Below are 26410 nucleotides of genomic sequence, written 5' to 3' on the forward strand. Positions count from 1 at the left end.
ACTATGAACTCTCAATATATTTAGGGGAGCATCATAGAAAGCTGACCAGTGATGAGGTAAAAGGGAAGAAGAGTGTTAGTTTTCAAGGAATAAGAGCTATAAAACAGAGGGAGTGAGCCAACAGTCTGGAAGGGGTAGGGGAACCAGGGTCATGCTATCTACTTCCTGCCTAGGGGTACAGGGCAGATGCAGGACACAGGAGAGTTTTCTAGTCCTCTATTGGCTCAGACCGAAAAGACTGACCAACTGCCTGAAAACGGATACTTTCTGGGCAAGCTGCCCATGGCTTCTATAGGTCCAACATGTTTCTTATCTCACTTGGGAGCTTGAATGTGACTCTTATAGGTAAGGCAGAAACTCTGGCTTTCCTGAGGCTCTCCTTCAGTCACAGACAGCTTTGGTGCAGCAAAATGAAGACCCTTGATGATGGGACTAAGTTTGGTAGAGACCTGTTTGGGTCTGTTCATATTGCCCATGGCCTAGAGCCTCTAAGGGGGTTTCTGACTGGAGCTTTGGAGACCTTAATAATTTAGACATCCTCTCTGACCCACCCACCTTTTTAGCTTTGTTTCTTGCTATATGTCCCTTATACCCTATGTTCTGGATTTTCCAAATGATTTGCAGTTTCCAAAATACTGGATTTTTTGCCTTCAAGTGCTTGCTTACAGGGTTCCCCTTTGCTTGAGAGGGTCTTCCCTTTTGTGTATTTGATAAATGCCCAGACTTTCAAGATTTAGTTTTAATTCCTTCCTTGTGCCAAGAACTGACCAATTTCTCTTTTATGTCTTTAATTAACCCTGATAGTCTCTTACCATCATACTTGCAAAACTGTTTCTCTACTGGGGGCAGCTGGACTGCAAGAGGCAAATCTTATTCACCTTTATACCTCTAGCTGATCATAGCCTAGAATATAGGAGGCAGTAGTAAGTTGTTGAATGTGTGTATGTTTTGGAGGTTATGTGAGAGTACAGATGTAGGACAAGAAGCATATACAGGAGAAGGCCCCCAACCTCTTCATCAAAGAGAGCATAACTGACACAAAAAGGGCAAATGAAGTGCCTGGATGGGGCAGACAATGCCTTCTGCTCCGCCAGGCTCCAAACAAACACATGAGCTATCTTTGGCCTGCCCTCCCTACTTTCAGCTCTACTGTCTGGTCTGCTCATTGCCTGGGGGTGGGAGAAGACTTGCTCATTGGGATTCAGGCAAGAGAGACTAGATCTGGCATTTCGGGGGCAGCTGAATTTTCATGGGAATTCAGTAAGGTAGAGGAAACCTGGAGGGAGACAACAAGCAGTACTAGTTCTGCTTGGCCAGGCTTGGAAGCTGACTTTAGGAAACACACTGGAAAAGTTCTGGGCTAGAATCAGGTTGGGAAAGATCCTAAGATTCTAAGGATCCTTCCCTGAGAGTACAAAGGGAGGCTGGCAAGCTGAGGAAAAGAATGACAAGTTGAATATGAAAAGCTGTACTGTTGGGAAGCTGGGAAGGATTCCTGCTAGCCAGGACTTGACCTATGTACCCATCAGGTTTTACTTTCATGGCCAGGCGACAGATCACTGTGGTCACAGGAAAGAGATCCAAGTTATCTCACTGACAATAAGAAGAGACTCAGATGAAGTCTCCAGTTAGAGTCTCCCAGGTTTTGACTTTGTTGGCTGTGGCTTTTCTACTACTGGCTTACGCAGGAGATCAAACTTGACTGCCAGGATTTTTGCTAGAGATCATCTCATTAACTGAGTATGCTGGGGTGGGGGTAAGAAAAGCCAGAGTTTTGTTAGAAAAGGGCTTGTTCTGCTGGTAGTGCTGGAGAGGGCTATACTGGGTTGTAAAAGTCACATTTTAGGGGTGTAAGACGATTATGGATGTAGTGACTCTGTGGTATGCACACAATTGAAATCTGGAGAAGGGATAGCATTACTTCTGAGGATGAATGTTTTATCCTAAAATCCCTCCAGGTGAGGAAGACTGACTAGGGACTCTGCCATCTACTGAGCTGTTTGCTGCTGAGGATTGAGCTGCTGATGTCTGCCTGGGTCATCCACAGTAACAGGTCTCGAGTGCTGTGCTAATGGCTAGGACTTTTCTTTCTCCACATGTCTCAGCTGCAAAGAAAAGTGACAGTGGGAACAGGTGACTGGCCAGGAGTACCTGGGGCAGGTAGGCACTGACTATTGTGCTGGCTGCATCAGTCCATCCAGCATAGAAAACGAGCAGGAAGTGTTGGGGTTCTGTATTTTAGAGTCCATATGACTTCCCTGGCCACCTCTCTTTCAACCATTAAGGGGCCTTGCTAAAATGGGAACACACAGTGTTAGAGCCAAAAAGTCCATGGGATGTTAAAGCCCATGACATCCTAGTTTGGCTAGCCCAGACTTGTGCTCCCTGATGGGAGATGCCATGACTCAAAGCCTAAGTAACTGGCATTCGGTTGTCATGTGTGTATTATGCACACAGAAATGGAAAGGGTCATTGCAAAGTAAAAGAAAGGAGCACCATTACTTTGTTGGAAATGGGGAGGAGAAGCGGCAGAAACTGTTGAGGTTCCAGGTTCCAGCACGCAAGAAGAGAGGGATCCTCTAGGGTGGTGGCAAATGGAGTTCACACATTCAAATTGCCTATGGAAATGAAACTAGATCATTTTCTCACACCATACACAAAAATAAACTCAAAATGGATAAAGGATCTGAATGTGAGACAGGAAACCATTAAAACCCCAGAGGAGAAAGCAGGAAACAACCTCCTTGACCTCCACTGCAGCAATTTCTTACTTGACACATCCCCAAAATCAAGGGAATCAAGAGCAAAAAGAAACTATTGGGACCTCATCAAGATTAAAAGCTTCTGCACGGCAAAGGAAACCGTCCATAAAACTAATAGACAACCGAAGGAATGGGAAAAGATAGTGGCAAATGACATATCAGATAAAGGGCTAGTATCCAAAATCTATAAGGAACTCACCGAACTCCACACCTGAAAAACAAACAATCCAGTGAAGAAATGGGCAGAAGAAATGAACAGACACTTCTCCAAAGAGGACATCCAGATGGCCAACAGACACATGAAACGATGCTCAGCATCCCTCCTCATCAGGGAAATACAAATCAAAACCACACTGAGATACCACCTCACGCCAGTCAGAGTGGCTAAAATGAGCAAATCAGAGAACTCTAGATGCTGGCAAGGATGTGGAGAAACGGGCACCCTCCTACACTGTTGGTGGGAATGTAAACTGGTACAGCCCCTCTGGCAAACAGTGTGGAGGTTCCTCAAAACATTAACAATAGAACTCTCCAATGACTCAGCAATAGCACTGCTAGGAATTTACCCAAGGGATACAGGAGTGTTGATGCATAGGGGCACATGCACCCCAATGTTCATAGCAGCACTTTCAGCAAGAGCCAAATCATGGAAAGAGCCTAAGTGTCCATCAATGGACGAATGGATCAAGAAGATGTGGTTTATCTATACAATGGAATACTACATGGCAATGAGAAAGGATATTTTCTGGCTATTTGTAGCAACGTGGATGGACCTTGAGGGTGTTATGCTGAGCGAAATAAGTCAGGCAGAGAAGGACAAATACCATATGTTTGCACGTATAGAAGGATTAGGAGGAACTTAACGGAGGACCATGGGGGAGAAGAAGGGAAAAATAGTGGGGGAGAGGGAGAGAGGCAAACCATGAGAGATTCTTGAATACCGAGAACAAACTGAGGGCAGATGCGGTGGGGGGGGGAGGAGACGGGGGGGGTGACGGGCATGGAGGAGGGCACTTGTGAGGATGAGCACTGGGTGTTATATGGAAACCAACTTGACAATAAACTATTAAAAAAAAGAAAATGAAACATAAAAACAAAACAAAACAAATTGCCTATGGAATCCAAACTCTTAAAAACCACAAAAGGAAGCAGCTTCTGGCTCCAGGAGGGGCTGAAAAGCACTGGGAGTATGCTTCTACTTTTGCTGAGTAGGGGAGAAATTACAAACAAAGAGGCAGGAAGGAGGTGGAAGAAACATTGTTTGGGGCCACAAATCCAAACAGAACAGAACAAAGGACAGAGAAATGCAATGAGGTGACAGAGAGGGGACAGGATTAAAAAAAAAAGCAGCTCCACAGACCAGCTGAGCAGCTGCTTTTGAAATTCTGGGGACTATTTCCAAGGGCTTCCCATGGAGTCAGAGAAAAGGCTGGGCGTTCTGAATCCTATTATTTTTAAAAACCATCCATCCATCCATCCATCCATCCATCCATCCATCCATCCATCCATCCATTCATCCGAGACAGAGACACCACGAGTGGGGGAGAGGCAGAGAGAGAGAGGGAGAGAAAGAGAATCCCAAGCAGGCTCCGTGCTGCCAGTGCAGGGCTTGAACTCATGAAACTGTGAGATCGTGACCTGAGCCGAACCAAGAGTCAGATGCTTAACCGACTGAGCCACCCAGGCACCCCTGAATCCTATTTTAAAGAAATTACCAACAGGCCCTAGTTGCTCAAGAAAGAAGTTTCTCTGTAACCTAAGGGTAGGTCTGAGTGGGCTGGTATGTTGAGCAGGAGAAAAAAATCAGTATCTGGGGTTCCTGAAGATCAGAAAGAGCTGGGATATGGAGGCCAGATATATTTTTCCAATATGGAAAAAGGACTAAAGGAAGAAAAGATGTATCACTGATCAAATCATGCTGGGCAAGCCAGGAGTGGCTTCTTCCTCTGATCTTGTTGGAGGCTACCTGGCAATAATTTAGGTTGAAGAACAAGTTTTGTCACTTACTAGCTATATACCTTGGGTAAATTTCAACTTTTCTTTCTCTCTTTTTTTTTTTGAAAGTCTTTCTCTTTTTTAAAAAAATGTTTATTTATTTATTTTGAGAGAGCGAGTGAGCATACTTGCATGAATGGGGAAGGGGCAGAGAGTGGGAAAGAGAATCCCAAGCAGGCTCCACATGGTCAGTGCAGAGCCTGGTGTGGGGCTTGATCTCATGAACCATGAGATCATGACCTGAGCCAAAATCAAGAGTCAGATATTGAACTAACCAAGTGCCCCTAAATTTCAACTTTTCAAAGTCTCAGTTTCCATTTCAGCAAATGGGTCAATAATGAATCCCTGCCTGACAGGGTTTTTATGAGAATCTAATAAGATAGTGTATGTGAGAACATTTCAAAGCTATAAACAACAGCTGTAAGCCAATGGCCTTCCAGGAGAGCAATGCCATCCATGACTCCAGTGTTGGAATTTAAGTTGGTATGCCAGCTCTCACACCGTGCATACGATCACACAAGAAAATACCAATAGCTGCAATGCTGCTGTTGACTAACACTCCTGCTTGAAGGTTCTCTGGTGAGGCACTGGGTAGAATGTGTCTGCCACTAACTGAACTAAAAATGCCAGCCTTTCTTTTTTGTAAACTTTTTTTTTTTTTTAAATGTTTTGTTTATTTCTAGGAGAGAGAGAGAGACAGCATGAGCAGGGGGAGGGTCAGAGAGAGAGGGAGTCACAGACTCTGAAACAGGCTCCAGGCTCTGAGCTGGCAGTCAGCACAGAGCCCAACATGGGGCTCGAACCCATGAACCGCGAGATCATGACCTAAGCGAAAGTCGGACGCTTAATCGACTAAGCCACCCAGGCGCCCCTTTCGTAAACTTTTTAAAAAGGTTATTATTATTATTTTAAGGTTTATGTATTTATCTTGAGAAAGAGAGCATGCACAGGTGGGGAAGGAGCAGAGAGAGAGGGAGAGAGAATCCCGAGCAGGCTCCACACTGTCAGCATAGAGCCCTATGTGGGGCACGAATCCAGGAACCACGAGATCATGACCTGAGCTGAAACCAAGAGTTAGATGCTTAACTGCCTTGAGCCACCAAGCGCCCCTCAAGAGCCATCATAAAGTACTAGTGCTAATCTGGGCCACTGGATTTTTTTGGTATGTTTTAAAATTTTGATGGTAAGGCTACATACATTTATGAGCTTATCTGTAAGATAAATTCCTAAAAATGGAACTGTTAAATCAAAGTTAAAACGTCTGATGATGTCAGTCCCTCTCAAAAGATGCCTTTATTGACTCACGTTCTCACCTGCAGAGTATGCACGTGCTTGTTCCCTGAATGTCGCCAGCACTGAGCACTAGGTAAAAAATGGCATCTATGACTGTAATTTGGTTTACCTTTGGCTTCAATCCTCTGGCCACTTCCAATTAGGCAGTTCTTGATGTCTGCTCCCTTCTCGATCACAGCATTGTTGCAGATGATGCTGCCTTGGATGTTGCTTCTGTAACACAGCAGGTAAGTTAATGAGTGCCCATGGCTCTCGTCACCATCCTTACCCCTGTGGGCTGGGGGTTCTGGCTCCTCCATAGGCTAGGAATGACTGGTCTGTTCAGTCAATGGCTACATGCCCCAAGTTATCACTAGAAGACAGAATGGCTCAGCTGCGCCAAAGGAGGAGTGGGCTTTGGTGAAGGCCAGATTTAGATGTGCTCATAATGATCTTCTCCCCTAGGGCTTAAAAACAGAAGACGCTGTGATTTCAGTTCTTTAGGCACCCCAGCTCTGGAGGTCTAAGGTTCACCCGATCCCTCCTTATTTGGTCTGAGGAGTGGAAGCTGGCACTAGTCCCTGGGCTGATCCATCAGTTTTGCTTCTCATCTGGGAATATATTCCAAATTTCATTTAAGGCTTAAATCCTATGAATCTTCCTGGGAGATCAGCTATTGGAACAATAGGTATCCCACAGCTCTCACTACAGACTCTGATTAATCAAAACCATACTCATTTATTTTATTTTTTTTTTAATGTTTTTATTTATTTCTAGGAGAGAGAGAGACAGTGTGAGCAGGGGAGGGTCAGAGAGAGAGGGAGTCACAGACTGAAACAGGCTCCAGGCTCTGAGCTGGCAGTCAGCACAGAGCCCGACGCGGGGCTCGAACCCACGAACTGCGAGATCGTGACCTAAGCGAAAGTCGGACGCTTAACCGACTAAGCCACCCAGGCGCCCCAAAACCATACTCATTTAAAAGAAACAAAAAAACGCCAAAAAACAGTACTTTCTAAACTAGCTCCATGCCTGAGAATGCACAATCTGGAGCTAGGCAAGGGATAAACACAGTCAGCGGCCAAGACGGCCAAGAGGAATTCAAGCAACCATAATTAGAGACTACTACATGGCTATTTTGGAATTTGGGATATAAATGGGAACCATTCCTGGAAGGAAGAGGCTGGATTGACTGAGGTCAGATATTCAAAGCAATGGATAGCCTGGATTCTCCTTATGTTTAGCAGGTCTGATGGAGGTGTTCAGGAACCTTGTTTCATCTAATTTGTGTTTAACTTCCTCTGAGACACATAAACTACCACTATAGAGACTGCAGATGTGATGGGGAACAAGTGGGTTGATTATAAAGATGCTCTTGGTCATTGGATCTGTGAATCATTTGAGATGAACACCAGACAAAATGCTTAGTGAGTGTGAAGCTCTTTTCTGCCATTTGTTTCCTATTAGCACTGCTGCAGTCACAAGCCACTTCTATTAGCAAGGCTGAAGTACTCCGGAGAAATGTCAAGCCAACATAGCTTGTCTGGACTGACTTTTCCACCTGTCTAGAAAGAAACTCCAAGAGTAAGGCTTTTACCCGAAGCATGCTTGTGCCAGAGAGTAAGGACTAATACTATTATATCAAATGTTGCCAATCTACAATAATGGCTTTGCTTTTTCTGCTCAGTGCATAAAGTGGAATGGAGGTGACCTCCTCTACAGTTGATAAGAACTGGCCCCAATGCCAAAACAACGGTTTTTGCAACTTAGTTTTAACTGTCAGCTTGGTACTGAGGACTCTACTGTGCTAATGCCTGCCTGCCTTCCTGCCTTCCTTCCTTCTTCCCTTCCCTCTCTCTTTCTTCCCCTACCAGTTACCTACCTACGAGAGAGAGAGAGAGAGAGAGAGAGAGAGAGAGAGAGAGAGAGAGAGAGACAGCGTGCGTGAGAGAGGGAGCATGAGTAGGGGAGAGGGGCAGAAGAGGTGAAAGAATCTCTTTTTAAAAATAAAATTTATTGGGGCGCCTGAGTGGCTTAGTCGGTTAAGCGTCCGACTTTCGCTTAGGTCATGATCTCGTGGTTCGTGGGTTCGAGCCCCGCATCGGGCTCTGTGCTGACTGCCAGCTCAGAGCCTGGAGCCTATTTCAGAGTCTGTGGCTCCCTCTCTCTCTGACCCTCCCCTGCTCACGCTGTCTCTCTCTCTCCTAGAAATAAATAAAACATTAAAAAAAAAAATTATTTACTTTGAGAGAGGCAGAGAGAGAGGGAGAAAGAATCCCAAGCAGGCTCCAGCATTAGCGCAGAGCTTCACATGGGTTCAAACTCAATGAACCTTGAGATCATGGCCTGAAATGAAATCAAGAGTTGGATACTCAACTGATCGAGCCATCCAGGAGCCCCTGATTGTGTTTTTTAAGAAGCTGTTGAGAGATGGTTAATATTAATGGGATTTTGGTCCTCATTTCTACTTGGTGGGATTAGATTTTAAGCAAAACTGCAGGCTTTGGGAAATCACCCTGAAAACCCTAATGCTTCAGTGGAAAAGAGATCATGAGAAAAACACAGAGGTCTTTGAAAGATCTGTGGCCAGGTACACCAATTCACACCATGTTGTGGCATATGACATAACAAAGAAGCCCTGGTCTGGGAAGCAAGAAGGCCTCCAAATTCTAGTTCATTTTTTGGCTTTAGTTAGAACTTTCTTTAGTTTATTACAGAAGGAAAGGGAACTCACATAAACTCTACTGTCTAATATATCTCAGTCATTACACAAAGCATTTTATGTTCATTGTGTAACTTAATCTTTTTAGCAAGCCTGCAGGGATACTGGTATTTATTCTAATTTTTACAGAGAAACTTGAAGCTCACAGAGGTTGTAACAGAAATGTGCCTAAGCCTACAGTGGTTAGTGACTCTCCACTGTCAGACTCAGCTTGTGACTAGGTAGTATTTGGTGAAGAGCCATGAGATTTTTCAGTAACTTTAAGGACAGGCAGGTTCTGCTTTGGAGATAAGCTGGTAGGCTTTCTAAACTTACTCATAACCTTGGGTGAGAAAAGAGTATGGAACTGGAGGTGCATGTAGTTTTTCTAGGCATGTGACTGAAGCCCAAAGGTTCACTATTTCAGTCCAAAGATTATGGTTGAGTCACCCATATTTCCCCAAAGACAAGAGCCTCCTAACCTTAGCTCAAGGGGCCCTTGTCCAGGAGTCCATCTAGATGAAGAACCATGTATTATTATTATTATTATTGTGTTTTGTATTATTAAAAATTTTTTTAATGTTTATTTTTGAGAGAGACAGGGTGTGAGCAGGGAAGGGGCAGAGAGAGAGGGAGACACAGAATCTGAAGTAGGCTCCAGGCTCTGAGCTGTCAGCACAGTCTGAAACGGGACAGGGCTCGAATCCATGAACCGTGAGATCATGGCCTAAGATCATAATCTGGATGCTTAACTGACTGAGCCACCCAGGCACCTCTATATTATATTTAATGAAATATTTCAGACAAAGAAAAAAGTCTGTATTAGTAGACAATATATAGTATTTTTGTCATGTTTTAAAATTTTATATAAATGCTAAAGTTGCTTTCCCCCCTTCAACATCATATTTGTGAGATTTATCCAGGTTAATTCATGTAATGAGATATAATGCTTGAAGAAATATCTCACCTTCTTCCTTTCTCTGGTCAATCTTGCTCTTGGTTTTCTAAATGAAACTGTATTGGCTCAAGTGAGCAAGCTGAAAATTTCCTCCCTTTAGTTCCATGTGTCTCCCTTCATTATATAAATGTTAGTGGTGAGAAATGTCTCCCTCCTAAGAAATCTAAGTCCTTAATTCCCTAAACCAGAGGCTAAGGAAAAAAAAAAAACGGTTTTGGGGGAATCTAAGTAATAAAGTAGCAACCTCAAAGAATTACGTTGTAGTAGTTTCCACCTAAGAAGATGGGTTTAGTGCAAAGGCAAAGAATGAATCAAAAGTCCTAAGGAGCCCCTTTAAGTCCAGGAGATCTTCCCAAAGTTTCATATGTTGGTAGTTTCAAGAGTGTTACTGAAGAAACACGGAGAAAATTCTTCTAACAATCATGGTCCTTTTGCAACTCTAATTACCATAGACTTAATTTTATGTTTAAGGGAGTTCACTTTTATACTCCTCCTACCCATTTGTTAATATTTTGTTTCATTTCTTACTTGGTTATATTATTTTTCCAAGTAGAGTTTTCCAGAGGGTTCATGGGTGACACATCTCTGGAGGCCTGGAGTATTTCTGATGATTTTATATTTCAACCATAACCTGACTTACTCTAGGATTCTTAGGTCATAATTGTTTTCCCACCAATTTTTCTAAATTTTGTCTTACTCTTAAATGTTGCCTTAAATGTGGTCTCAGAAAAGTCTGAGGCCAGCTTGATTTTCTCCCTCCTATTTGCCTTGAGATTTTGCAAAAGAGGTGTTTGCCAATTTCCCTTTGGTTTGCCCATGCCCCTATTTGTTATGCTGGTTGAATCTGGGTCTTCTCTTTGGATCTGATCTACATTCCATTGTGTCTAGCAGACAGTCTTTATTAGTCTGTGTACAGGTATGGGGTGTTATCTAGTTTTATTATAGATAAAGCTTCCTTTTCTGGTTTTGTTTGTTTGTTTTTATTTTGGTGAATTTCAAGGAGTAAAGTACTCTATTTTCTAGTAGACCTGGCTCTCTGGGTAGATGCTCAGTCAATTATAGTGTAGGGGAGGTTAAATCACGGACCTCTATTTTTCATTCAGTAAATACTTACAAGGTATCTAGTATATAAAGTACAGTATTAGAAATTAAGAGATACAAAGGTATATGAGAACTATTTCTGTGTTCAATGAATTTATAGTCTAGTTGAGAAAAAAAGGAAGGTGCACTAAATGGCACAGGAACATAAATGAAGTGTTATGGGTGCACAGGGAACACGGAAGTGGAGGAAACAATTTCTGGCTAAAACAATTTAAGGCTGCGTGGAGGAGCTGAAATATGTATCCTACCTTGAAAGATGAGTAGGAGGACTTCTATAGGTAAAGATCTTTAGAGAGAGGCAATTCAGGCAGAGTGAATGTCAGGAATAAAGAGGAAAAGAAAAGTAAGGGACCAAGTGAGCAGGATAGTCAGTTGAGTATAGGTGAAGACATTCAGGGTAACAATGAGAAGCAATAATATATTGTTTGGCAATAAGAGCTACACTTGCTGCCTGCAGAAAGCATGGAAAATCTAGGTGAAAAGTTGGCTATCCAGCCTGCCTGCATGTGAAGGAACTACCTTATACTGCTGCTTGGGTCATTCACCTTGGAGTAGGAGGAAATGCAGGAGATGTTGCTCAGGACGAGAGAGCCAAAGATACAGAACACAGAACCGACACCGAAGCCTTGACAATGAAGTTTTTACTATAGACTTCGGATCTCTGGGCACTGGCTGTCACAGAACTTGGAATTTCTACCAGAAACTGAAAATGAGAAAGACAGACAGGAGCCTTCTCTGCATAGTCTCGCCTACACCTTCCCCAAGGTGGTCCTATTAGCATCCCTCAAGCCCTGAGGACCTTAGGCAGGTGTCCAAGCCACTGTCCAGAAAGCCTCAGCAACTCACAACTGCTGGGAGAGACAAGCAAGCTAGGAATATGAGAAACTCCCTTCTGGATAAATTCATGCACCTACTTTGCCACCCAGTCCAGATGTAACAGCAGCAGGGTAATAAAGTCTCACGCGACTGCAATTTAGTTACTTTTCCCAAATTTACCACACGTAATTAAAACTAAATGACCTGAAAATAATGGGAAAAGGTTCATATGGGATGCAGGATGTCTGATCTTATCACTAGGAACTAATTTACCAGATTGGGTAATCTCTAATGGTCTCCCTAGTCATTAGCCTCATGTAGGCTTCCTCAACTTTTTTAGTTGAAAAAAATAGCAGCCACCACCATTTAAACTTTTACTGTTTCCCTAGCTTATATGGCCATTCAAGATTATATCTCCTCCAAAATAGCAACTGACTCTAGGATATTATGCTAGGTATTTTCTACAAATTTTTCTCATATATGCAAGCTGGAGTTTCTTAGGGAGCCTTGGTTCCCTTACCAACTCTCTTCATGTCAATTCAGGACACCAACACTGGACTTCAAAGTGGTGCCAGAGAGCTACATCTTTGTCTGCCCACCCACTGAAGGGGAGGGAGAGGTTGCTAATTAGAGCAAATGGGAAAGTTATGGCACTGTCTCCCCTGGAAGGTCTGGGGCGAGATGAGACAGAATGGAAGTTATGCCTCATGAGCTACTCTAGAATTAGGTAATCAAATGAACAAAGGCAAGTGTGGTTCTGGTTTTGGAGAGAATGGTGATGCCTGTCAGTTTCGTGCATGAATCCAGAATGAGACATGGAGTAGCAGGAGTACAATGAAAAGAAAATCTAGAATTCTACAATTTGCCCATCCGTAAAAATGCAGGAGTTGATCTAGGTGACTTCTAAGGCCCTATCTCACTAACATTCCAGGACTCAGTGTTGGAGCTAGGTCATGAGAAACCTGGAAAGTCAAAGTTTATTCTAAAGATAATGGGGGGATCTTCAAAAAAAGTTTTTTTAAAATATTTGAGAGAGAGAGAGAGTGAGCACGTGCAAAAGTGTGCATGTGAGTGGAGTAAAAGCAGAGATAGGGAGAGAGAATCTTAAACAGCTCCGTGCTCAACACAGAGCCTGACATGGGGCTTAGTCCCATGACCCTGGGATCATGACTTGGGCCAAAATCAAGAGTCTGATGCTTAACCAACTAAGCCACCCAAGCACCCCTCAAAAAAAGTTTTTGAACAGAACAGGGACATGATCAGAGATCTCCTTTAGGAAGACAACACTGGTAGGGTACCTCAAAGGCTCGGTAGGTTAAGTGTGTGACTTTGGCCAGATCATGATCTCACGTTCCTGAGTTCAAGCCCCACATTGGCTCTGTGCTGACAGCTCAGAGCCTGGAGTCAGCTTCAGATTCTGTGTCTCCCTCTCTCTCTCATCATTCCCCAGTTTCACTCTGCCTCTCTCTCTCTCAAAAATAAATAAACATAAAAAAAAAAAAGACAACACTGGCAACATGCCATCTCTGTGAAATGAAATAAATGATGATGACGACGATGATAAACGATAAACACTCTATATCCAAACTGTATTCTAAATGTTTTATGTCTATTAATTTAGTACTCCCAATAAACCTGTGGTATAGTTCAGTTTTAAAAAAATTTTTTTTAAATGTTTATTTTTTGAGAGACAGAGACAGAGCATGAGTGGGGGAGGGGCAGGGAGTGAAGAAGACACAGAATCCACACACAGACCCAGGCTCTGAGCTGTCAACACAGAGCCTGATGTGGGGCTTGAACTCACGAAACTATGAGATCATGACCTGAGCTGAAGTCAGATGCTTAACTGACTGAGTCCCCCAGGTGCCCCCCACCTGTTGTCTCTCTTACCCTTTAAATCCCTTTCTTTCCCATTTCTTATCAGTCTCCTTAGATTCTTTTTCTTACATCTAAAATTGCTGATGTTCTCCAAGGTTTTATCTTGGTTTCTTTTCTTTAACAAATTTTTTAAAAAAGTTTATTTATTTGTTTATTTTGAGAAAGAGAAGGAGTACACATGAATGGGGTAGGGGCAGAGAGAGAGGAAGAGAGAATTCCAAGCAGGCTCTGAGGTGTCAGTGTGGAGCCCATTGGGCTTGAATTCACAAACTGTAAGAATGACCTGAGCTGATATCAAGAGGTAGACGCTTAACCAACCAAGCCACCCAGGTGCCCCTTAGTTTCTTTTCTTTTAAGGTCCCACAATCTCCCTGGATGTTTCCACAGCTGCAGTTACCCCTTCTATGTCCACCACTCCCAAATCTGTAGCTCAAGCACAGGCTTCTTTCCTGCGCTCCAGTCCTGCACACCAAGTCCTTGCATGTCAATGTTGCTTGCCATTAATTCAACTTATCCCAAATGGAACTCACCATTTCCCTGCCCCCCACCCTGCAAATCCTCTGCTGATTTTTATCTTAGTGAATAGCATACCAGAAACCTTATTGTTCAAGCAAGAAATCTGGAAGTTTTCCCTAATTTCTCTTTCACTTCATATATCCAGTCATCATGCTTTATAGTTTTTAATCATATTATTTCTCCTATCGCTACTACTACTGCCTTAGTTTAGGGCCTCTTCTATTTTATCAGGATTATTTCAGTAGTCTTACTGCCTCCATGTTTATCCTTTTTACATCACTTTCCACAATGTAGTCAAAATGATCTTCATAAAATGTGGATTTAATTATGTTACTCCTTTCCTTTAAATTCTTAAATTACTGTTACCTATTCAACTTCTTAGGGGATAGTCTATGATTTGGCCTTTGGCCATCTGTATAGCCTTGTCTCCTGTCTATCCATTCCTCTTTGAACTCTGTTATTTCGGTTATTATGAACTGTTTACTATTCTTCCATATAACAAGTATTGAGTTCCCACAGGCTTTCTGCTTCAAGATATAACAGTGCAACAGAAAGAGAAGGTACTTACATTCTCTAACATTTACTTATGAGAGAGAGGTAAACAAGAGAAGGCCAGACAGTGATAATGCTATGAAGGAAATAAAACAGGCTAATGTAACAGAGAGTACTGGGACAGATTACTTCTGAGAGGGTAGTCAGTGAAGCCTCTCCTTAAGTGATGAAATTCAAGCTAAGATCAAAATGAAAAGATGTTTCTGGAATAAGATATGCTCATGCTCTCTCACACTTCACACTCCTTAAAAAAATTTTTTTTTTTAAGTTTATTTATTTTGAGAGGAGAATGTGTGAGTGGGGTAGGGGCAAAGAGACAGGGAGGAGAGAATCACAAGCAGGCTCTGCACTGTCAGGGCAGAGCTTGATGTGGGGCTCGAACTCACAAACCATGAGATCACGACCTGAGGCTGAAACCAAGAGTCTGATGCTTAACCGACTGAGCCACCCAGGCGTCCGTCACACGTAACCCTCTTGGCGTATCTAGAACATTCCTTTCTCTAGCTTGGGTGGCCCTACTCATTTTTCAGCTCAAGGGTCATGTCCTTAATTCTTTCCTGACCCTTTTCTCCTTTGTGACTATATAGATTTCTACCACAGCACTCATGCACAGTCTTCAGCATCCAGTAGTTCTTTTGTTTGAGGAGTGAAATATTTGAGACCGGTCTCTACTCTCAGTGGTGTGCTCGAGCCAGCCTGTTCTGCTTGGGAGAGCTGATTGTTGGCCTCTCTTCCCAACTCAGTGCCTGCTGTTATCATTGGCCATAGTGGGAGAATGTACGTTATGGAAATTGGGAAATGTTACAAATCAGATCACTTATTTTTTTCATTTGGAAAGCTAGTTGTTAACAATTTATCAGTACACCACTGGTAGCAGTGTACCACAAAATTCTGACCTTTTTTTTTTTGGCATTTAATTTGTATATGCACATACATATCTTAATACAAATCTTTCTGGAGGTTTTATTATGAAAAACAGCAGCCTTCTGTTCCCCCTACTCATTTCCTTTTTCCCAGAGACAACTTTTGGCTTTCTTTTTGCTGAGTATTAAAGTATTTGTTTGTTTGTTTGTTTGTTTCTAAGAGAGAAAGAGAGAGTGGATGAGCAGTAGAGGGAGAGAGAGAATCTTAGGACTCAATCTCTCAACTCTGAGATCATGACCTGAGCTGAAATCAAGTCAGGCACCCCAATGAGTAGTTCAGCATTTACCTCTCTGTCTCTACAAAATAACATGCATATACTACTTGTTGATTTTTTAGTTTTAGGCATTATCAATAAACTTCCCACAATTAGCTTTCCTTTCTCTTCCTCTTCCCCCTTTTCCTTCCTATCCCTCATCCTTTTAATGATTTTGGTCGATAGTGTTTATTATGATTACATAAATTCTATTTCATGTTGAATTACACAGTGAACTGTGATGCCGTTTCCTTTCATGTACAACTTTTAATTTATTTATTTCAAAGTTTATTTACTTATTTTGAGAGAGAGAGAGCGTGCACAAATGGGGAAGGGGCGGAGAGAGAGGGAGAGAGAAAATCCCAAGCAGGTTCTATAGGGTCAGCATGGAGCCCAACATAGGGCTTGAACCCATTAACTGTGAGATCATGACCTGAGCTGAAATCGAGTTGGATCCTTAACTGACTGAGCCACCCAGGTGCCCCTCGTGTACAACTTTTTACTTACACATTTTATTTATTTATTTTTTAAAAGTTTACTTATTTATTTAGAGAAACAGAGGGAGAGAGAGAATCCCAAGCAGGCGATGTGAGACTTGATCCCACAAACCTGGGATCATGACCTGAGACCAAATCAAGAGTTGAACACTCAACTGACTGAGCTACCCAGGCGCCCCTATAACTTAAAAAAAAATTTTTTTTTAACGTTTATTTATTTTGGAGGGAGAGAGAGAGAGAGAGACAGAGTGTGAACAGGGGAGGAACAGAAAGAGAGGGAGACACAGTATCCAAAGCAGGCTCCAGGCTCTGATCTGTCAACACAGAGCCCGATGCGGGGCTCGAACTCACGAACTGTGAGATAATGACCTGAGCTGAAGTTGGACACTTAAACTGATTCAGCTACCCAAGTGCCCCTCCTTACAACTTTTTTTTCAATTAAACAATTTTTTTATTTTTTAAAAAATTTCTGAGAGAGAGAGAGAGAGAGACAGTGTGAGCAGGGGAGGGTCAGAGAGAGAGGGAGACACAGAATTTGAAACAGGTTCAGGCTCTGAGCTGTCAGCACAGAGCCCGACGTGCGGCTCGAACCCACGAACTGTGAGATCATGACCTGAGCCGAAGTCGGATGTTTAACCGACTGAGTCACCCAGGCGCCCCTCCTTACAACTTTTTAAACAGAGTTCATAACTGTTTTGTTTTTGTTAGATAGTATTCTATGCTATTACTAATTCAACCCAAACTTTTAGCCAGTTGTCTAAATCTTTCAAGATGTTTGTATTTGGTATTTTATCATTTTCATCTTCCTAAATTTTTTGTGGATTCCACTCTGGGCTAAATCTTCCCTTTATGCTTCATGCATAGTTTGTTATTCTTGGATCTGCCTTCAGCATCATGCTATGTATTCTTTTTGCTTTTTCAGAGTTGGATCTCTTGTATCTTGTATCTTTGGTTTATTCTTCCTTTTGGTGGAACACATCTAGACAAAACACACTTGGGACACCTGGGTGGCTCAGTGGGTTAAGTGTCTGACTTTGGCTCAGGCCATGATCTCATGGTTCGTGAATTCAAGCCCCCGAGATGGGCTCTGTGCTGTCAGCATGGAGCCTGTCTGGGATCCTCTGTCACCCTCTCTATCCCTCCCCCACTCACTCTCTCTTTCTTTTTCAAAAATAAATAAACTTTTAAAAAATTTTCTAAAAAAGAAAAATCACACTTAACATTTTGTTTGAGTGTAGAATTCTAGGTTGAAATTATTGTCCCTTCAGAATTTTGAAGGCACTGTTCTATTATCTTCTAGTTTTCATTGTTGCCACTGATTAGTCAAAAGCCATTCTGATTCCCGACTGGTTATACAGGACCTATATTACTTTCTCTTTGTAAGTTTATAGCATGCTATGCCTCCAGTGTTCTGAAAATTCAAAATGATGTCGGTTTATTTCTACCTATTGTGCTGGGCACTTGGTAGGCCTTTTCATTTTGTAAATTTATCTCTCTGTGGAACATTTTCCTATATTATTTCTTAAATATAATTTCCTCTTCTGATTTCTTAACTCTCTCTTTTTTTTTTTTTTTTTTTTTTAGAGAACTCCTATTCAGATGTTAAATGTCCTGACCTGGTCCTCTCATTTCCTTATCTTTTCTATGTTCTATTTCTTTATCTTTTTGCTCTACTTTCTGGGAAATGTGAATTTTACCTTCCAATTCTTTTACTGGGGTTTTCCTTTTATTATCATAGTTTAATTTCCTAGAGTCCTTTTTTTGTTCTTTGAAATGACAGATTGTTTGAAAGTATTTTTCTTTCCCTGCAGTCTGTTTCTTCTAAGTTGCTTTTTTGTAACTGTTTGATTTGTGGATCTTTCATGATAGGCTTTCTTTAGATCTCTGGCAATCTTTGGTTATCTCTTCATCTTTAGGGGAGGACTATAAAAAAGCTGATTGGAAGCTCTAAGCATATGAATGGAATTTGTCATCCATAATTTTCACTTCAGGGTGATTTGACTGGGCTGTTAGGAAGTGGGCTTGGGGGAGGACAGATCTTAGTGGCCAATATCCTTATGGTCTCCAACTTTCCTGGTTTATTATGGTACTTCCTCCCTCAATCCTGTCTATTACTTCCATCAGTCACTCTTCCTAAAGAGCAAAGACCTTTAGCTATGTCCCTATGTAGCTTCTTTCTCTAAAATGCTTTCCCCAACCCCTCACTGGCACCTATAAGAGGTATTTCAGCTTTCATTGAACTTGCAGCCTTCCCTTATCCTTCTCTCCTATTAGTTTCTGGACAGAGAAATCAACAGCTGTCAGAGCTAGAATCAAGCTTTAGAATCCGCTCTTTCAGGCTAATCCAATCCAGTCTTGTGGTTTTCAAAATTTGCTTTACACATCTGCTTCACATTCTCTAGGAAGGACAAGTGCCCCTTCCCTACTGTATTACAAACAACTTTGATTTTATCAGTTATAAATATTGAGTTTCTACATAATATTTATTTATTAAAAAAATTTTTTTGAGAGTGTGGGCATGAGTAGGGGGCAGGGCAGAGACAATGAGAGAGAGAGAGAGAGAGAGAGAGGGAGGGAGAGAGAGAGAGGGAGAAAAGAGCAAGCGCGAGCGCATTCCAAGTAGACTCCTTGCTGTCAGCCCAGAACCCAGTGTGGGGCCCGATCTCACCAACCATAAGATCATGACCTGGACCAAAACTGAGTCAGACACTTACCCCACTGAGCCACCCAGGTACTCCTGCATAAAATGTATTTTAACAAAAAATTCCCTTTCTAAAAAGTCTGAAATCCATTGCTTTGGTGATATCCCTCCTCTCTTCCACCACCTACGCCTGCATTTTATACAAGAAAAAACCTGAGGACCATACAGAGGAAGAATGTTACTAAATATCATTCAAGTCTTTTTACTCCAGTCTCAGGCTGTTCATAAAACAAGATTTTAGGACACTCTAAAGTGTCTTAAAATGGGGGAAGATTCTCCATAACTTGTAAGAAAGAAGCTCTCTCTTAAAAAAATAGTGCATGGCTTAAACGTCCACTCCTCCTAGTCCCCTGCCTTCTTCAGGGCTGCTCCGAGACCCTGAGAAAAGGGAAGATGACATTACACATTGGTACAGTATCATTCTAGTACTGCTAGAGGCTCACTACTGTGGCCATCCCAGCAAGTAGCACATCAAAGCAAGGGAAGGTCCTGAGAAGTCTCTCTCAGGACCACAACTGGAACAAAGTGTGAAAAAGTTGCTGGAGGGGCACCTGGGTGGCTCAGTCAGTTGGGCAGCCAACTTCAGCTCAGGTCATGATCTCACAGTTCGTCGGTTTGAGCCCTGCGTCGGGCTCTGTGCTGACAGCTAGCTCAGAGCTTGGAGCCTGTTTTGGATTCTGTCTCTCTCTCTCTCTGACCCTTCCCTTCTCACGCTGTCTCTCTCAGAAATTTAAAAAAAAAAAAAAAAAAGTAAAAAAAAAAAGTTGCTGGAAATGTTTTCAGAGACTATGTTTTTATGGAGCCAAAACCAGTGCCTCAAAGGGTTAGGCACTATTCTTTCCTTCACCTTTTTCCTCTTCTTCCCTTCTTCAAGCTGAGCCCCTTTTTAGGCTGCATTGGCCCCCAAAACCTTCCAGGGATACCAGGGGCCTTGCCTCAAGTGGGCATAAGGGGAAACATACCCTTCCTCCACAGTGACTGAGTTCATGAGAAGGCAACTGGTGATAGTCACTCTATCTCTTATGACACAGGATGAACCAATGACTGAGTGCTTAACGGATGACTTCTCTCCAACCTGTGTATCTGGCCCAATGAGGCTGTCAACTCCAACCTGCAAAAGACAAATATAAAACCTTGTCCATCCATCTCAACCAACAGCAAACCAACTTCTCAGATCCTTTGAGTTGGGGTTTAATGCACTCTTCCCCTAGAGGCACTTCAGCCAAAGGATAAATATTTCTCAGGACCACAAGGTCACCTAATACCTCTGAGATCAATTCAAACTTACAAATGTGCATTTGTAGATATAAATGTGCTCTTGAAGAGAGTGGTCAAATCAGTGTAAGAAGAGGGACAGAGATGGAAAGCTCCTGTATCTGAGTCCCAAGACCATAATGGACTTTCCTTACGGAATCTGTATGGCTGAGGTCAGCACCTGTCCAGGTAGTCTTCTTGAGTGTCTGGGCTAAATGATATTTTAGAGCCAGAACTCAGCTGGGATTTCCCTGGGACTAATGAGTTTCAGGGCTTGAGAACCCCAATCCATCTTCTCAAGGACATACTTCCATTCAGTACACAGAGACTGTCCCATACCTGCCCTGCCCAAGCTAGCACTTACCAGGTGTTTGCTGACAATCTGGGCTGATGAATGAACCAGTGATTCTTCTGGACAGAGAACTGATAGCAATTTGGGCACCTTGAGGAAAGAGGTTTGGTCACTAAAGACAGACCAGAAAACGCCTGAAAGCACCTTAGGTAGAACCAACACCCAGTTAGAGATGTAGGGGGTTTTCAGCCACAGCTTTCCTGTTTGGGGGAGGCAGAGCATGAGGCTGCTACATTTCCCCTAAGACAAGGATTGTTTATGCAGTAAGTTTCAGATGGTCTTATCCTTAGTTTCCTATCTGAGAATCTCTTCCCTAAAAGTAATGCCATGTGCCTCAGTTGGGAGGTGCTAAGACAAGCTTCAAGATACCCAGCAGCACTTAGGAGAGGCCTAATGAGAGCAAGAAGCATTCTGAGTCCTGACCATAGTCATCCCGGGTTCCTGTTTCCCTCCTAGACCAGTGAGGTCATGCATAAAGTGAGAGTCAATATTAGACAATTCCATAATAAGGACAGTTCCTGAGAAGGCATCCATGTTCTTCACCAACCAAAATAAAATGTTGAAGGTGTTCATACTACTCTCTCTCCAATATGAGAAAACTGAAAAGGCTACAAATGTGGAGAATTTTAACTCTGGACCTGTTAAGTATACACAAATAGTGTGCCTATCTGTCATTCTCCAGTATGAGCAGAATGCTGGTCAGAGAACTAATGTGTGGTGGCCACACTGGCTGAAGGACACCTTGCCAGGACTGGCTATACAGGCAATGTGAAGGCTAACTCCTCAGCCCCTATCCCTGGGATCTCCTTCTATTACACTTCAACCAAGGCCGTTCAGGGCTCTCTACTGCACAGCTCCTGCTGGTACTTCAAAGGACACTTCCTCAGTCTCAGGATATCCATGGACCTGCTTTCAAACAAGCTTGACAGAGTCTAGTCACAAAACTGAAGAATGAGAACTAAAAGTCAAATTAAGGAAGGTTTCTAATAGCTCTGACTCTAAGTCGGGGCTCACTTTACTGAGGACTGCCCTGGGTAAACATGGGACTAGTTATGATTTCTCATAAACTCTTTGACTTTGAGTCTTCTGGATCTACAATCAATCCAGGGTGAAGCCAGCTTGAGGCCTGGGCCTGGGACTATACCCATTATATAGTATGGGTCCTGAAGATTGCTGAGCCAGGTTTTCTTTAGGGACTAAATTCTAATCTCAATTTTCAACTATATCTTTTATCATTTTACCTGACCCCTCCACCCCACCCCTAGATTATACTTGCACTGACAATTTTCACAGAGTTCTACCAGAAACTGCATCAATAGCTAATTTTTTCATCATCTTATCTCTGTTGTCCTTGAATGGCACCCCAGTGCAGTTCCCTCAGTCATCTATCTTTTCCTCTTCTCATCTAAATCCTTTATGGCTGTTTCCTTTTCATGGTTTCATCAACCCTCCCTCTTAAAACCTTCCTCCTGTGCCTGCTATACAATGAAGAGACCCTCCCCGCCCCCCAGCCATCTTCAGTCTCTTCACTGTCTCCTCACTCCACCCCTTGCTTTAACTAAAACTTGGCCTATTTTTTAGAGCAATGCTTCCCCTGCAACAGAAGGTGCGTATTCTCCATATCTCACAAATTTCAGGGTTAAAAGGAAGAGTTAGCTATCTAATGCTCTTTCCAGATGCTTCCCTCTCATAGACAATCCTTCTCTGAAGCTCAGCCTTCTGACTATTCTATATTCTATTCCTTTACTTTCTTAGTTTTTTTTTTTTTTAAATTAATGTTTTATTTATTTCTGAGAGAGACAGCATGAGCAGGGGAGGGTCAGAGAGAGAGGGAGATACAGAATCTGAAACAGGCTCCAGGCTCTGAGCTAGCCATCAGCACAGAGCCTGACACGGGGCTCGAACCCACGAACTGTGAGGTCATGACCTGAGCTGAAGTTGGACGCTTAACCAATGGAGTCACCCAGGCGCCCCTCCTTTACCTTCTTAGGAAAGTCTCCTCTCTGTGTCTATGTTTACTTCATCACAGTACTGATTACACAGTATTTATCTGCTTATTTATGAAACATTGCAGATATCCCCATGCCTAGCAGAACAAAAGAAAGCTGTTGAACCCAGAGGCCAAAGTTAGCCTTTCTGAGGATCTCAGGCCTTCTTTGGAGACACAGAAGCTCTAGCTCTATGGACTAGACCCTCTGCTTCCCCTTTTTCTGTACCTGGGTACCCCAATGCTATCTCCTGATGTGCTAGGTCTTGCTCAACCTTGGAAATGGGAGAGATTATGAACAAGTCACTGGGTACCTAATGAAGAAGGGAGGTACCCATGATTTCTATTCTAAACCCATCCTCTTACCTGTCTATTTGCTTCCATGTAGAGTCCCAGGGTGCTTACTCGAGAGCAGAGCCCCTCTTTCATGATATGGACATAGCAGCGCACCTGTGATTTGGACAAGTCTTCCCACCTGTCTCCTCGACAGACATTCCAGCAGGCATCGTAGGGAGCAAAGGTCAGCGTATTGTCTTCTTTTATAAAACTGTAAATATCTTCAGAATAAACAGAGAAAATAGAGACTCAGTTATGTTTTCAAAGAGGTACAACTCACACCTCTCTCCCTAGACTCACCTATGCAGCACGGACCCTGGAGAAGCCCCACTAAAACCTGAAAGACTAAGTGAAATTAAAAGAGGCAAATGCTTTCCTGAATATCTGAAATATTGTATGAAACAAAAATACTAAAAAAGAGGTCCTAAAAGTAAGTTTGACCAATAATCAAGTACTACTAGGGAAAATAAAATAGAAGGCTCCTGTAAATCATGACATAACATAAGCAAGGGTCTGGGCTTTAGTGACCAGCCATGTTGGCTTTGTGCTGCTGGCCTCTATTACCATATCCAGTAGTTGTGCTATGACAGAAATAGCATAAGACTTGGAGCCTGAGTTATCTGGGCCTCAGTTTTTCAATTCATAAGACAACCATGTAAGATCTTTTATTTTATGATAAGAAAACTGGGCTCACCTCAGGTCACAGAGCTAATAAGGGGCAGAGTCAGATTTCAAATCCAGGTCTGTCTGATGCCAAGTCCTGATATCTTAACTGTCACGCTATATTGTTTCCATTTATTCATTTGATAAGTTTTTTTTTTGGAACTCTTACCATGAGCCCAGGACTGGCCAGGAACTAGGCAGGGATATGAGAGCAAACAAGACAGACCTTGCCCCTACATCCTGGAAAGGAGACAGTCTGGTTGGCCTCTTGCTGAACTGTAATTGTATACTCCTTCATCTTTCTTCCTTTGACAGAAGAGGCTGAGTTTAGTCAGGAGTGGGGAGAGCCTAGAGAACAGAGGAACTGAGAAGTGGGGGACAGAGTTCACTCAAAATAGTCTAGTGGGGAATATAGCCAAACCAGAGCTATGAACCAGAGAATGGACTTGAGGCACAATTAGCCTGTCTCTGAAGAGCATAGTGGCAGAATCTGCTTGACCTCAGGGCATGGTGTCAGCGACACGGTCTTGCCTGTTGGTTCAACAAGAAACTGTTGTCTTGAGACAGGCATACTGGCTAGCTACTCTTTCTAAAGGTGCTGCTACCCCTACCTTACCGCACCAACCCAAACACTGACCTAAGGATTTCAGCTCCTTTTTCTTTAGATCCTCTTCTTTTTCTTCTTGTCCTTGCTGTGAGGAAGCTGAGGAGAACTGTTTTCTTATTAGGTATGGAATCAGTTCACTCCGGATGGAAGTAATTGACCTAGGAAGAAAGAGTGATAAAACATGAGAAATCTGACTGTCTGGATCCTATGGGATCAGAAACTCTGTGTATCCATGTAAAAGCCAAATTCCTTCCTGTCATGCCACTGTGGGACTGACAGAGATCAAAGGTGGCCTGGATTTGGTAGTTCTGGAAAAGTAGAGGATCTCAGTTCTCTATCAGCTTCAGGCTAGAGGCGGGAGGGTAGTGTTCTAAATCTAAGAATCCCTTCCCCGATTTATTCAGAAAATAGTTTTTTACAAAGTCCTGTTTACCTGGTATGTGCACACATGTGTTTATATATTTTAACATATTGCCTTGACTCTTAACTGGCAATAACCCTTGAGAAGGAAAAATGCTCTAGTTTTTGGAAAAAAGTTGTTTAGGGGCACCTGGTTAAGCGTCCAACTTTGGTTCAGGTCATGATCTCACGGTTCATGGGTTCGAGCCCTGCATCAGGTTCTGTGCAGGCAGCTCAGAGCCTGTAACCTGTTTCAGATTCTGTGTCTCCCTCTCTCTCTGCCCCTCCCCTGCTCATGTTCTGTCTGTTTCAAAAATAAATAAAAACTATAAAAAAATTTATAAAAAAGAAAAAGGTTGTTTAAAAACATTAAAAAATTTTCTCCATAAATGCCTTGCATACCTTCTGTTAGATTAATCTTAAATAACTTACATTTTTGGTTCGTTATTATAAATGGTGACTTTTAAACAATTATTTTCTTCCTCTTGTTCATTTGTAGAAATTTAATTTATTCTGTATTTTAATCTTGTAGCCAATTGCTTTGATAACAGTCTTACTAATTCTAGTAATTTATCTGTAGATTCTGACAATCAAACTAACCATGAAAACAACACTTTTTTTCTTCTTTTCTAATCCCTAGATCTTTATTTTTCATTGTCTTACTATATTAGCTAAAACCTTCAATATAATGCTGACTAGAAGCAGTGATAGTAGTAATCTTTACTTGTTCTTGATTTTAAAGGAGATTCTAGTATTTTATCATTTAGACTTATGATTTTTTTTCATTATCAAAGCTACCATTTACTGATTGTCTTCTGTGTGTAGATGTTGGGCTTCATGTTTTAGAGCCAGCAGTCCACACATGTCATAGGTTTTCTGCACATACCTGTTATGCATATAGGTTAAGGAAGTTCTCTTTTATTTCTAAGTAGCTAAAAGCTTTCATCAATGAATGGGAATTGAATTTTATTTAAAATATTTGTTTTACATCTATGGAGCTCAACATATTTCCCCCGCTTTAATCTGTTATGGTAATGAGTTTTTAATTTTTTATTTATTTTATTTTTGAGAGAGAGCATGTGAACAGGGAAGAGGAACAGAAGGGGACAGAGAGAGAGAAAATGTAAGGAGGAGAGAGGCAGAAAAGAGGGAGAAAGAATCTCAAACAAGCTCCATACTGTCAGTGGAGAGCCCAATGCAGGGCTCAATCCCATGACCCTGGGATCATGACCTGAGCTGAAATAAACAGTTGGCTACTCAACTGCCCAACCACCCCATCATGATGAATTAAACAAATTTTTAAAAAAAAATTTTTAACATTTATTCATTTTTGAGACAGAGAGAGACAGAGCATGTGTGGGAAAGGGGCAGAGAGAAAGGGAGACACAGAATCCTAAGCAGGCTCCAGGCTCTGAGCTGACAGCACAGAGCCTGATGCGGGGCTCGAACTCACAGACTGCCAAAGTCGTGACGCTTAATCAAATGAGCCACCTAGGCGCCCCCCCAAAATTTTTTTCTAATATCAACAAGTGTATTATTCAAAGACTATATATATGATTTCGGCTCTATACTCTCTCAGAGTAGAGGAATTAGAGGTAATTTAAAAAAAATTTTTTTTTAAATTTATTTCTGAGAGAGAGAGAGAGAGAGAGAAACAGCATGAGCAGGGGAGGGTCAGAGAGAGAGGGAGATACAGAATCTGAAGCAGGCTCCAGGCTCTGAGCTAGCTGTCAGCACAGAGCCCGATGCGGGACTCGAACCCACGAACTGTGAGATCATGACCTGAGCCAAAGTCGGACACTTAACCGACTGAGCCACCCAGGCGTCCCCAGGTAATTCTTTTATTATTTGTGCAAATTATAAAATTTTACAGTTTCAGGCCATTCTTA

At 42.3% G+C, this 26410-nt stretch overlaps 1 protein-coding gene across 1 annotated transcript in view; it reads right to left on the minus strand.

The window, feature by feature from the left end:
- Positions 1-26410, minus strand: part of EIF2B3 (eukaryotic translation initiation factor 2B subunit gamma) — a 123313-nt gene that overhangs the window by 1756 nt on the left and 95147 nt on the right. The window contains exons 7-11 of the mRNA XM_039238602.1: positions 24153-24280; positions 22883-23073; positions 20542-20619; positions 19886-20034; positions 6160-6263 (exon numbers count right to left, since the gene is read on the minus strand). Coding sequence (XP_039094533.1) covers positions 6160-6263; positions 19886-20034; positions 20542-20619; positions 22883-23073; positions 24153-24280 — 650 coding nt within the window. The remainder of the gene's footprint in view (positions 1-6159; positions 6264-19885; positions 20035-20541; positions 20620-22882; positions 23074-24152; positions 24281-26410) is intronic.

This window comes from Hyaena hyaena, unplaced genomic scaffold (assembly GCF_003009895.1).
Source record: "Hyaena hyaena isolate Hyena2069 unplaced genomic scaffold, ASM300989v1 scaffold_144, whole genome shotgun sequence".
Classification (NCBI taxonomy): Eukaryota; Metazoa; Chordata; class Mammalia; order Carnivora; family Hyaenidae; genus Hyaena; species Hyaena hyaena.